The 13,995-nt window shown below is 33.8% G+C and overlaps 1 protein-coding gene across 13 annotated transcripts in view; it reads right to left on the bottom strand.

Annotated features, from left to right (window-relative positions):
* SHOC1 (shortage in chiasmata 1) overlaps positions 1–13,995 on the bottom strand; it is a 48,003-nt gene that overhangs the window by 1,582 nt on the left and 32,426 nt on the right. For 12 of the 13 annotated variants that reach the window (XM_064403958.1, XM_064403952.1, XM_064403957.1 and 9 more), the window contains 11 exons: positions 12,742–12,814; positions 11,162–11,234; positions 10,406–10,590; positions 9,799–9,904; positions 8,058–8,169; positions 6,999–7,120; positions 5,962–6,055; positions 4,770–4,901; positions 3,159–3,308; positions 1,890–2,055; positions 1,119–1,670 (listed from right to left, as the gene is read on the bottom strand). In XM_064403958.1, the coding sequence (XP_064260028.1) occupies positions 1,119–1,670; positions 1,890–2,055; positions 3,159–3,308; positions 4,770–4,901; positions 5,962–6,055; positions 6,999–7,120; positions 8,058–8,169; positions 9,799–9,904; positions 10,406–10,590; positions 11,162–11,234; positions 12,742–12,814 (1,765 nt within the window). The remainder of the gene's footprint in view (positions 1–1,118; positions 1,671–1,889; positions 2,056–3,158; positions 3,309–4,769; positions 4,902–5,961; positions 6,056–6,998; positions 7,121–8,057; positions 8,170–9,798; positions 9,905–10,405; positions 10,591–11,161; positions 11,235–12,741; positions 12,815–13,995) is intronic. The other variant, XM_064403954.1, reaches the window with a different exon arrangement.

Genomic DNA, 13,995 nt, shown 5'->3' with positions numbered 1-13,995 from the left:
GGCTTTAACTGGTGTGCTCCCTAAGAGAAGTATAAGCTGTTATAAAATAAAATGTGTATAGATTAGTATTTGCTACTTACTGCTACTGGCCTGTTTTATGCATATTGTCCTGCAATAGGAATATGGGACCTCATACAAAAATAAATAAATCAACTTATACTTAACCACAATATTTCAAAAACATTTATTTCTATTTCATTAATACTACACTTAGAATTATTCTATAATTGTTGAAATGTAGTTCTTTTTAACCAGACATAGTCATGTTTCCAAGCTGTTTTAAAAAGCTACTTACATTCTTAAGATTTAAGTGCTTTTACAATAATATTATTTCAGAAGTTGCTTATTCAAAACAAATTACTGTAAGGAAATTATATTTAACCTTTACAAAAAAATATGCATGCACTTTCAGGGTAAGCAAAGTTTTGAAGTACACATCATGCCATCTCTTTGAAAATATAAGCTTTGGAATGATTTCAGGTGGAGAGTTTACCCCTGGAGAGACTAGCTAAAAAATATTCCAAGAATAAGGAAGTTTATGAAACAAACTTAAAAGATTTTCAGAGTGTCATTTTTACTCCATTAGTGCCAACAGCAAAATATAGCCATTAGTAGAATCTGAATTTCACTCTCAAGATTTGCTGAATCTCCTTTTTGTCCTATGGAGAAAATACAGTCTTTTGTCTAAATTTATGTTTACAAAATAATATTCCCCATAACTTTTAAATTAATTCTGGCATGTTCATTATCTATATTTTAGGCACTGTCAGAAAGAAAAGAAGCTGAATCTTATACAATTGAAGAACTACGCTTTTCAATATTTACCAGAGAAAAATAATGGCAGTAACACAGTTCTAGTTCATTTGGTTTGGCTTTTTTTTTTTAATACCCCAAGACATCCTTATGCTCAAAACAAAACCTGTAAGGAACATTTTATCACAGAAGAGATACATGTGCCAGTAGGTTTTAGCAAAGGGAGCATGCAATTGTTGGGCTAAATTTGATTTAACAACTATTTTAAAAAAAGATAAAATATCGTCTTACACATAGTCCTTACAACTTTGCAGTTGAATAACAAATAGAATTTCAGCAAAATCTTCAGCTTACTTTGGACCTACCTGTTGTAATTTTTTCTTTTGTCCATAAGAATGAAGGCCTTTGTTTTCTCTTTCCTTTAGATGTTTCACCTATTTGGCTAAAATTCAGATTTGGAAGCTCATCAAAGAAATCAGAGAGAAAACCATCATGAGCAAATGAATTGCGTGGGCCAGTGAATAAAGGCCCCTCATTCCACAGGGGCTGGTCAATCTGAATTTCTGGGCTTTTAAATATTGTGTCTCTAAATTTGTCTAGAAAACTCTTAGAGCTCTCCTGAGGTGCACAGTCACTGAAAGCTGCAAATAAATCCTCTTTTTCAGAGTCTTTGGAAGAATGATCAGAGCTATCATGCATTCTGAAAGGCTGTCTTTGAACATGGAGAGAATTTTTAACTTCTAGATGAGCAAAATCTTCAGAGTCCTTTGATACAGAAAAGAAATCCAGCTTTCTCCTTGTAATTACATCTGAGGAGCATGCTTTCTTTTGCATACAACTTGGAAGATCAGACTTTAAATAACTCTTATGGTGATTCAGTGGAGGAATTAGGGATTCAGAATTCATAAGAGAAGTTCCTGGTAGAGAAAAATTTGAACCAATTTGTATGGAGAATGAAAGACTAGTTTATTTTTTACATTTTACAGAAAAAACAAGATGTCATTGAGCATTGCGATTGCAGTCTGTCTCATCAGAATAACTGACTTTACCATGATTAGAAGATAAAGATTGTAATACATTCAGATTTTTCATCTGTTTCAAAGGAGACATATTTTCCTAGTAATTCAAGGTATTACCTCTGCTGCTTTGTGCCTTATCAAGCAGATCTAAAATCTGACAATTTTGTTTTTTATCAAGACACGATGTGTTGAAGTTATTCTGGTTTTCTGTGTGTGATGTATCTGTTTTTTCTAGAGGAGCAGCAGTATTTAGGCTGTATGAAGACATTATGTCACTGAAATGCTGAAACGAGAAAGAAAGTATTTGTCAGGAAAGTTGATGGTACATCACTACTTGGTCTACATTGCCAAGTACAAAAAGTTAAATCAGTTGTTAAAATTCTGAGATGTATAAATTTTTGTTTATGGGAACCAAAAAAAACCCAAAAAAATCCCCAAACAAAACAAAACAAAAAAAAACCCTATAGCAGGAGAGGCATGTACAGTACACAATGTACCTCTCTTATATCTATAAATAGATTAAGTAATAGTCTCTGTCTTGAAACACAGGAGAATAAACATCTTAATAATGTAATTTATTCTCCTTTATTACTCCAAGACTGTAGGAAGCAGTGTCTGCAATGGATTGGCACCTATCATCCATCACAGAGGAATTTAAGTGAGCTTTTTCTGTCAATAAAGATGGCTTTACACATTTACAGTTAACTGTGCCATTTACAGTTAAAACAACTGTGCCATCCAGCACATCCAGTGCCCAAATACCTGCTCACTTGCTCCTTCACCGTAATGGAACGCTTCACCTTAAATGAATGGCATCCTCAGCCAAAAAATGCGTGTATTTTTCATTGAGTTAGATGACTATATTCAGTCTATAATTTTCCCAAACTTGACCCAGAAGTAGGAACAGTATGAGCACACAATTCTTCATCTCTAGGGCTCTGTCAAACACTTAGTGCTATGAATGCTAAGTGGTGGGTTCATTATAGGGAGGGAGGCAGGCAGGCAGGAAGGAAGGAAGGAGAGACGGAAGGCCTGGAAATACTTAACTGGAAAACATTTTTTACATTAGAAATACACAAAACCTTGCACACTGATACAATACTCAATATTGTGAAGCTCGAGGAGGAAGTTGATCTAATGAGTATTTTTCCAATTACAGAAAGACTCTCATTATCTTCCCACAAACAAAATGGTGACTTGACAAAATCTGCTGACAATCAGCAGACTCAACATTTGGGATATGAATGATATGCTAAAACCTGTAATTAATTTTTAAATGACACCAGCAAATGCACATGTAGCATCGGATTAAAAAAAAAATCAAAACAACCACATATTACAACAGAGCAAAAAATTTATATAGTACATAAAATAATTTTCATCAACCTTTAAAATTTTTTTTGGAGCCTGTGGCAGAAGTTCCTGGAGTTGATCAAAGCTTGCAAGAAATAACCTGTTCAGTGAAGATCCCTTCTTTAGCATAAACTGAGCAACCAAAGGATTGATACATGGAAAAGTAAGCAGGCATTTCTCTGGCTGGAAATGAAAATTATTTTGTTAGATTGAGATCTGACAAATTTTTTATCCTTTTTTTCCTGTTCTACAAAGTCACATCTTATTGAATAAGTCCTAGAGTATATAATAGAAATACAGCTTTCAAACAGTGAACTTTTATAGTACAATAATAACTAATTTTTTAAAGTATCATTTCTGAAAAAAGTAAGTTCTGCATAACCATTTGACAAAAAGCAAGTCTAAAGATGTTTATTTTCTAAAGGTTAAAACCAGTGAAAAACTTGATTTTAAAATGCATGACCAGATTTACTATTAATTCTCCATTTTAAAGTGAATTGCCTAGATCAAAATAAAAAGACAAAACTGCTTCTGTTTTACAAAAGCAGTATTTGCTAATGGCAATGAAACAGGTGGCAAAAGCAGGAGTTGTCAGGGGGAGGATGAATGTCACAAACAGGGCAGTAAGTTGAGAGTAGCATGTTATCAGTGTCAGCTTCTGATCCTGACTTTCATAAAACACTGCCAAGATCAAATATCTTTAACAGACACAATACAACGACTCCTCTACATTTTTTACCAGTATCCTTAATCTCTAAATTGGAAAACCTATAATCCAATACCCCCCTCTTGAAAGGCCATGCCAATACCTGCTTTATAATACCTATGAATTTTGCAAAAGCCAGAAACAATCTCAGCTTTACAAGAGTTCAAAGCTGTCACATAAAATGAACAAATCCATACATTTTATTTGAGAACCTTACTACACAAGTTAAAGGATATAATACATTTGATTGGGATTGATGGGCCTGTTCCAGCATTTACTGGAATACGGGTTAAAAAAGTGACTGCATGAGTTAAACAAGTTTTTACCATCTGTTACTGAAGCAAGTCGGCAAGCAATGCCATTGACCTACGTAATGGATCAGCACTGCTGAATCTGGCTTCCTGCCCAAGTGAGCCACTATGTTTTTCTTTAACAATTTGGGTCGTTTTTTTAAACCTAGTGCCTAGAACTGTAGAACTGCACAAATTGGGAAGTAGGTGTGGTGGGTAAACCTCCCTACAGATTACTTGTGAAAGCACAGGGAAAGTCCAAGTTACATCTAATTGTGCTGATAAAGATGAAGGAAATACTATATATATATATACACACACATATGTATATACATATATATGTATATATATATACACACATATATATGTTTCTATGTATATATATATACACGACATATATATATATAGTGTATATATATACACAACATATATATATATGTTTCTATGTATATACATGTATTTGCATATATACTAGAGATATGCTTGTATATATATCTGCATATATATATAGATATATATATACACACACATATATAATAATGCTTATTTTAATAATATATTTTAAGAGAACTACAACAAAAAAAGCCTATATCTTTATCAATCTTAGAAAGAGGAAGAAACTTTCAATTCATGGGAAGAGAAGCAAACCTCAGATGGCAAGATAGAAAGCCAGGATTTGTCCAGCCACTCAGGAGGACTGATAGTAGATGCTATCAAGATGTTGTCAGCAATCTGACGGATTACCAGTGCTGTCTCTTCAATCCCCGGTGTAAGAACTACCTAAAAGTGATACATAACATTCTTAGTTAAAACTTACTCTAATGAGTGTCTTAATTTGCTCCAGACATTGACATATAAAACTAAAGGTCACCCTGAACACAAGAGTCACTATTGCTGAGTAATTAAACCTGATTCATCTGCTTTTCATGCAGAAAAACTCCAACCTTTGACCTGGCTGAAAATCACACTCCTTATTTATGCAGATCCTATGTAGCTGAAATTAATTGATTTATCCTATAGGTCTTTTGTATGTGATCAAGTTTCTAGGCATAACATGAGTTCCTAATAAAACAGGCAATTGTGAGATGCCTACTACAGTTTAAGAACATGTGTAACACTCTGAAGCTATAATTTCCATACAAGCTACACTGGTAAGTACATGAAATGAAAAAAGCCTTGTCCTCTCTTCATCCTCATTTAACTTTCATTTAATCAGGTAAATTTAATACAAATTTTAATATGCAAATAATAACAACTTAATAAAGATCTGCACTAAACATTGGCTGCACATAAGTGAAAAAAGTTCCAAAAAAAGATATCACTTCATTCAAAAATATAAGTTACCAACAATTTGGTAAGCTGAATGAAACCTCTGCCCCATTTTTTACTGCTGATTATACTGGATTCTAAAACAGATTTTCTAGATTATAGATTTCCTGATTTTCAAAGAAAGAAGTTAACCTATCCTGTGACATTAAAAACGCACACTAGCTGACAGCAAATTATTTCTTTTTTTTTTCTTCTGTCACATCAGCAACAAAATATTGATCTGAAACTTCAAATTAAGACATAAGCAAGACTAATATATATTCTAATAATTTATTTAAGGTACAATCCCATTTTTTGATTCCTAGTTATGAAAAGACTTAACTGCTATTTCATTCTGATTCAACTTGTATTGCAGTCAACACAGTCTTTTCACTGACTTTTGCAGCACTGAATTAAGATCTTTTCCTATTTTAGTAATTTTGAGCTATTTCATGTTTTTGATGTAGAAGGCACACTTGATTGAGCTTTTTGGAAATATCATATAATGAAGATTAATACAGAAAAAAGTTACCTTTACTTCAAAGTCTTCTGACTTCTGTGTAAGTTCAATTAGAGTGGCATAAATTAAGACAAGGTTAAGCAGAGTATTACCCTTGAGACTGTACCTGTAAAACAGTTTCACTGGATCATTAATATTTAATATACACATGTAATAATCTCAAACCATTTGTTCCATGTCTTCATAAATATCTGTTTAATTTCCTGGAATTCAGAATATTGGTACAGTTTGAACATTAATATCTGTGGAAAAAAAACTAGAATACATTAAAGGACTGACTGCTAAAGGATCAACTGTAAGGAAAGAAAACAGAGTCAGTCTACAGAAAAGCAAGTCTGATCTGAAGCAAAAGGTGTGGATCACTGGAGACACTGGAAGAAAAACAGAGAGGAAATTACCACTTGCTTATAGAAAAAATCTCAAAAGATGTAATAAATTAATGTTTATGAACTATGTCAACAGAAGGTGCTTTTGCTTCCATAGCAAAAGGAGAAGCACTGACACACTGGAAGAACACTTGAAGAACATTTCCCTGTTGCAAATAATATACAATGGTATTAACACAGTAATTCATAACCATGCATTTGTCAGGGTTAATTTACTTCAAACAGACGTAAGAATAATTACAGTATTTCCTATCTTTGGGGTTACGAAATTTCTGGACCTGTTGATTTGAAATATAGCTCATGTCAATATTGGTTGCCTCAAACTCTGTTATTTTATAACAACCATTTCTTTATCATTTGTGTAAGACTGAAAATAGCCTTACGAATAAAAACCAACTTTTCTAAGCTTTTGGTGGTCTCCAGTGATCACTGTTACAATTTCACTGAATTTTTCAGTAGGAGCATGACAACATTGTAACTAAGTGAAAAACCCAAAGCACACTAGAAATATGAGCTTACAATATCTGTATTGTTCTAAGAGAAATGTATTCCCACAGAGAAGTTCAAAGATAAATGAGTGTCAACTTGTTTTAATAAGCGGCTTTCTTTAGTGACAAGTTCATTTTAAAAATACCAGGATAGCAAAAGAATTTAGTAACTTACTCTAAACTCAGTCTTTCTCTGGAATAGAAAATAATCCAACAGCACACATATTGGAGTGATAATGCCATCAGCCTTGATATTACAGTGTCACAGGAGTCCTCATAATTTAGTTCTTCGACACTCTACCATGGAATTTAAATAAAGAGTAAAAACTAAATAAATACATTACCATGGCTGCCCCAAGCTTTCAATGAGTATCAATATAACACGCAGAAAGTGGATCAAACATCAATACAGCCAAATAATGTAAGCATTAAGGACACATATGGGAGCTGGGAAAACTAGTTTGTAATCCCAACTTTTATTTTCTTTGAGCTTCAAAAGACTGATTCAAAGTTTTATGCCTCTTCCTTCCTCTAAAAAAAAAACAGTATCAATGCCTTTTTAGGCTGTTCTCAAGATTTTTTGTGAACTTTAATAATGCAAAATATTGTTATAAACTTCCAAAGTACGTACTTGGCCTATACAAATCACATACCTACACTAACTATAAAAAGTACAACATCACTAATGGCAGCAGCTTGTAAGAATGTCTATGCTGTACTTGTAATACTAATTGATTATTTTATTATATATCTATCTTTCAGAAGCAGTTCTTCTACCTGTAATCTGTCTTGCATACCAGAGTATAAGTAGTATGCTATTGCTTAAACTATTATTTTTTTATTAAAAGTAGAACAAATAATTTTATAGATTAATTCAGATAACCATCTGAAATGGAAGGAATTAATATGCACACTAGTAAAAGAATAGAACCACAAATACGTTTGATTGGTTGTTACAAAATTTCTTTATACAACCCTCTTTTGAAATATGCATCCTTTAACTACATTTCATATAATCCAATCACAGGTCAAATATTACTTCAGTGAAGAAACTGAGAACATTTTAAACTAGTCAAACTGGCACAGACTTTTAGGGTTAATGATTTGTGATGTGAAACAATGCATGAATTAAATATGATTATGGGGAAGAAAAGATGTGTCAGAAGTCTAAAGATATGGCCTAGAAGTGACTGAACACATAACAGAACTTGGACACAGTAGCTTCATTTTGTACCTGCAGAAAGATAGCAGTGCATTCATCTATTGTCAGCACGACACATCGATCTGTACTTCCAAAGAGCCTTAAGGAGTAACTGCTGCTTCTTTCAACAAAGGTAATGCTGTACCTGAAAAAGTAAAATTATTTCATTAAAACTCAGACAAGTAAAATAATACTATTTTCTTAAAGAAAATGGATAACAGACACCTCTTAATACAGTTTTTTAACTTATATAGTCTTGATCTTTCTCAAATGCTCAGTTTACTTTAAGACACACTTGAAAAATACATATCAACGTAGCAGTAATTAAATAATATTGCTAACTGCATTGAGTATGACCTTGACATCCAGGCTTTGCGTTTACAAAAAAACAGAGGTAATACAGAAATGAAGATAGATACTTAGAAACTTTTTCTAACTTTACATACTGTATTTCTTTTCCTCCTTTCATGATTGTGCAGCACAAAACAAAGAAAATTGTTTTGTGCCTAATTGCCATTGGTATGACCCTAACATTTCTAAGTGACTTAGAACTGCCAGGAGCAAAGGCTCCTGTTTTGTTTTACTAGGAAATACAAGAGACCTAAACCTGAATCTGCCAGTATGTCCTCTAGAAACTTGTATGCACAGTGTATTCAGATGTTTTAAAAAAGTAAACTCTTACCTTTTCTGAAATTGTACAGCTCTTTGCTCACCTATTTAACTCCCTCATCAGTGCTAAAAGGAGCTAGTGGAAAAGTAACAAAACATTGTTCCCTATGGCCAGGCTGAACAGAGAACTTGAACAAGTCAGAGTTTAAAGACGTATCAGATTGTATGTTCAAATTTTAAATGTAAAAGACATATATTTTTTCCCCTACTGAACTGTAATTAGACACAGACCAAAAATGGCTCCACAGCTGGCTCAAGGATGTAGACAGGATTAAAACTGGCATGTCTGTCTAGCAACACGGTGAAATCAACTATCTGTATCTCTGCCACTATGTTTGAGAGATACTGCTGCTCTGGTCCCTATTTCTTAGTTTCATTGTTTCTTTCATTGTTTCTTTTCTTTTTTTTTACTTTCCCCTCATGAGATATAAGGTAGCTTTACCAAGTATTTATTACTGTCAAAGCAAAATTCAAGACAATTATGTCAAAGAAGTAATAAAGAGGCACAATGATTTATAACCCTAGCAGTATTCATACAATTTATAGAGTATTAAAAATTAAGTGAATAGTGGATCTGAATTTTATGAATAAATTAGCTTTCGTTTTAAACTTAGCCTCTCCTAAACACTGTGATGCACCAGAAAATAAGATGTTATTATTATTGTTCAGTTTGAGTATTTAGCATAGCTTCAGTGGATAAAAACAACAACAACAAAAAAATCCCAAAGCAATTTTTATGAAGAATTGAATACAAAGTCTTCCAAGGACCAAGAAGCACTAAAGAAAAGAAAAGTTTGTAAACATCATGATTTTCAGAGAAAAGCAGACAATTGAAAATGGTGTTCTGATTTAAAAATACCAGCTACAATTAAAAAAAATAAAAATTGGCTAATTCCATTCTGGTTGACATGTGTATGAATTTCTAGTACTAAGTTATGAACTTCAACAGAAAAAACTATATTCTAGTCTCTTAAAGACCTAATAGTGGAATTGCAGAAATCTATGTGATAGCCAATAGATGACTAATACATAATAGAGTAGAATAACATACATGTCCTGAAAATCTGAAAATAAATAGAGCACAGAAGTCCTTGTTTTCACTCACTTGGATTCAAAAAGCTGAAGAATATCTGGCATATTAAGAAGACCTTCAGTTGTCAGGAATACATATGGAATCTGTACTTCCAGAAGAAAGGAACCACCATGATTCCCTGAAACATTTTATATATGTAAGATAATAGTTTAATAAGCAAAAAACTATAGATATATAAAGTGGACATTCAAAAATGTATCTTTTGTTAATCTCCAATAAAATGCTTCCACTCCATACTTTTTTCCCCCCCAAAATGAAACTCCCTTAAATCTTTTTGAAATTATGCTTAAATTCAGATTTTTTTAGATCTGAAGCATTCCCTTAGAATGAGGAAGGGTGGATACAGCTTGCAGAAGTTATAAACAACTTATGAACTTGGCACAAAGTCTCTTATAAACCCACATGTACTCCTACATCCTGGCCAAAACTAGGCTTACACTCAAATACAAACACCTTCTTGCTGCATAGATAACCCAGCTCTGTTTGTTGAGCTTTAGCCCTCATAATGTTTTACTCATTCTCTTCCACAGGCATATGAATGTAGCATTTCATGGAACAGAAAATGTTTTCTTTTCATAGGTCAGTCCAACTGTTTATTACAGTTCTGGAGAACACTTACCCATTTGTATTATTTCAGGGAGGGTGGTTTTAAAAGTCATGTAAGTAACATTCAGATTTTTGCACAGATTTTTCCAGCCAGAATTTTCAGAATAATCGTATTCCATTACTAGTGAGAAGTGCGTCCAAGGGAAGTCAGCTCCAATTTGCTGATTATGTACAATAATGCAGGAATATCTATTAAGACTTAAAAAACCCCAACAAAATATGAATAAAAATAAGTGCAGGTATAAATACTCTTAGAACAAAATAAACTCACTTTTACTTTGGCAAATTCTAACTGCTTAAAGTCTATTTACCCTTCCTGGCTAAGGTTCCAACTCCTTTAAAAGTTAATTTAAGAATCAAAAGCTGTACTCTTCTTTCTACAATTATCTGCCTAAAATATAATATATTTAAGAAATGTCATAATTTGTCATTTCTTCTGTTATGCTCTTTCACCATTTTTTTCTATAACAAGCAAAAATCATGTTTCTCTACATATTTCTCTTTTTCTAAACAGGCAAAACAATATATAAAGAATATGCAATTGTTTGTCCCCTAAAGTTCTTCTAGCCCTCATTAAGCATTTTTCTAGAGTGGACAAAATTCTAAAAATGAAGCTGTAGGTGAAAACTACAGCTATCAAACCAATGCTATCATGAAAACTTTACTCCAGACTGGAAAGACCCATGGAAAGGAAGTAAAGTAACTGAAGTTTCGCTGACCTTAGTCTCGACTAAAGAATTTGTTCTCATGAATCAGGAATTTAACTTACCTGCTTATGATGTCTTTACAACTTAAAGGGTTTCCTTTCTTCTCAGAATTCAAATCCACAGCTTTCAAACCTGCTAAAAAAAAAAAAAATTAAACAGTTGATAAAATAAATAAGCCTCTATGAAAATGAATCAAAACATTTGCTACAACAGCAAGGAGTAAACGTGGAACAACACAGGTTATTAAAATTTTAAGTATTACATATTCTACCTTGCTGAAGTCCTGTACAATTTCTGTATTATATTGTTGGATGTAATGATTTAGAAACTTCCTTCTCAGAACCAAGGAAAAAGTAATTCAAACCAGTTTAATGTCTCAAAAAATCACAACCCTATTACCTTAAAATGAAAAATTAAAAGATAATACTGTTTCATAATACTAGAGGAACCACATTTGCCCCTTTGTAAGTTAAATTTCTTTACACTTTTTGTACATTTGAAACTTTAACTGGAATATGTATCTAAGAAGGAATGTTGGTTCTACACAAGTGCCTCTTTTCAAAAGCATAGTTGGACTGACCTGTTTGCAAACAAGTCTTAAGATCTTAAAACAAATAAAGCTCTTTTCATTAAATATTATTATTAGCCAAAGCACTGTGAACATGCCTCCTCCCTTTCAAAACATTCTAAAAGACAGGCTTTCTTCTTTTAAGAGCACAGGAAAACTAACTTTATTTTTAAAGGCAAAAGAACACGACAATACACGACGCTTGATAAAGTTCAAACAAATAGGATTTATGAAAATGGATTTTTAAAAAGCAATATAAAAGGAGTCAGTGACTTGTTATAAACATAACTATAGGCTGAAATTATAGTTTGAGCCCATAATTTACATGTTCAAATTATAATTTACATGCTCAAATTATAATTTGAGCCTATAATTTACACGTTCTTGAAACATGTTTGCTTTACCAGTTGAATTTGCAGTGTTGAACAATCTTGTACTTGTGAAATCACTCACAGGTAAAATGTTGAAGTGATGAAAGTGCTGCTTGTATCAGTGGGGAGGTGGGATATTGGAAACAGTATATTTCTGCCTTGAGCTGATACAGCTTATGCTGACATATTTATCAAATTAGCAAGCAAGATCAGCAACATATAGCTAAAGGAAAATTTGATCTGTACCTGAATACTCATTCAAGGCTTTATGCTGAGGAGTTTAGTTAAGATTTTTAAAATCTAACTGATCTGAATAGGCTTGCAAGGAAGAAAGCTTATGACTAATGATCAGCTAAAAACAATGAGACAATCTGATCAAGATAACAGGTACAAATACAATTAGGCAATGGGCTGTCCACAGCTCCTTCATGCTCTGTTAAAAAAAAAACCCTTTGACTCAGCAGATAAATTATCACTCTCTTGAAATAGAAAACATTAGACCAGAACTCTTAAATGGGAGAAAACAAAATTAAAAGATAAAAGGCTGATGGAAAAGTTATGAAATATTAAACATTGAGGAAAATATGTAGGGTCCTGATGAGAAGGGAGAAACATCTGCACCAAGCATTTACACAGGAACGCAGCAATCTACATAATAAGAGCCACTTTTTATTTCAAAAATACACATAAAAGAGTAATTTACCTTCTATCCTAGATAACGGGTGAATGAAAGCAGCTTTTTCTCTCTCAGAGTCCATCCTTGTAATGATTAGTATCTGTATGAAGTCAAATAAAAGAAACTCAAGTAATGTTATATTTTTTTTCTCTCAGCCTGCATACATCTTTCTTTCTCCTCTGCATAGAAAACACAAGACTGAATAAACAGATGGCAAAACCAGAAACTTTGGAGTTTTCCGCAATGACAATCAAAGAATATTTCAAGTTGGAAGGGACCTATAAGGATAGAGTCCAACTCCCTGCTTCTCACAGGACTATCGAAAACTAAACCATATGACTATATCCAAGAGATTCTTGAACTTAGATAGGCTTAGTGCTTAACCACTTATGCAGAAGTCTGTTCCAGGGAAGACCACACTCTAAGTGAGGACTCTTCTGCCTAATGTGCCTGATCCTCCTCTGCTTCATTCCACTTCATTCCAGTTGCTTGTGTCCTATTACTGGTCACCAGAGAGAGGAGATATGCACCTTCCCCTCTGCTGTTTCGCTTGAGGAAGATGTAGGCTGTGATGGGGTCACCCCTCAGCCACCTCAGGATATGCACCTTCCCCACAAGAAACAACAAAAGTCACCTCAGCCACCCCTTCTCTTGCCCTTGAGGCCTTCTACCATCTTGGTCCCTTTCCTCTGCACAGCTAAAACAAGAAGTCTGATATCCTCCTTATATAGCAGTGTCCAGAACTGCCCCCAGCACTCGAGGTGAGGCCGCCCCAGTGCAGAGCAGAGCGGGACAATCCCCTCCATTTCTGGGCTAGCGATGCTGTGCCTGATGCACCCCAGAACATATTTGGCCCTCCTAGCTGCCAGGGCACTGCTGACTCAATGTGCCATTGACCCAGACTTCTAGTCTCTTCCCACTGGCCTCCAGTCTCTTTCCCAATTTGTATGTATAACCATGATTGCCCCATCCCCGGTGGAGAATTTGGCACTTAGTCTCCATATATTTCATAGCTGGTGAGTACTTAGCTTTCTAGTTTTAACTTTTCTGTAAGGCCTTTCTACCCTCAAGAGAGTCCATATAGTCCATCTCCTGCTAATTTTGTATCATCAGTGAAATCACTTATGTACTTTTAATTCCTGTGCCCAGACAACTTATAAAAACATTTTAAAACACTGTCTGTAAAACTGAGTCCTGGGGAATGTCACTGGCCACCAGCCTGATGTAATTCCATTCACTGTAATTCTTTGAGCTCAACCCTGAGCTCAACGTAATCTGTCA

This window comes from Passer domesticus, chromosome Z, assembly GCF_036417665.1.
Source record: "Passer domesticus isolate bPasDom1 chromosome Z, bPasDom1.hap1, whole genome shotgun sequence".
Lineage (NCBI taxonomy): Eukaryota > Metazoa > Chordata > Aves > Passeriformes > Passeridae > Passer > Passer domesticus.
Note: the sequence above shows the minus strand (reverse complement) of the source record. Positions and strands in the feature narration are given on the sequence as shown.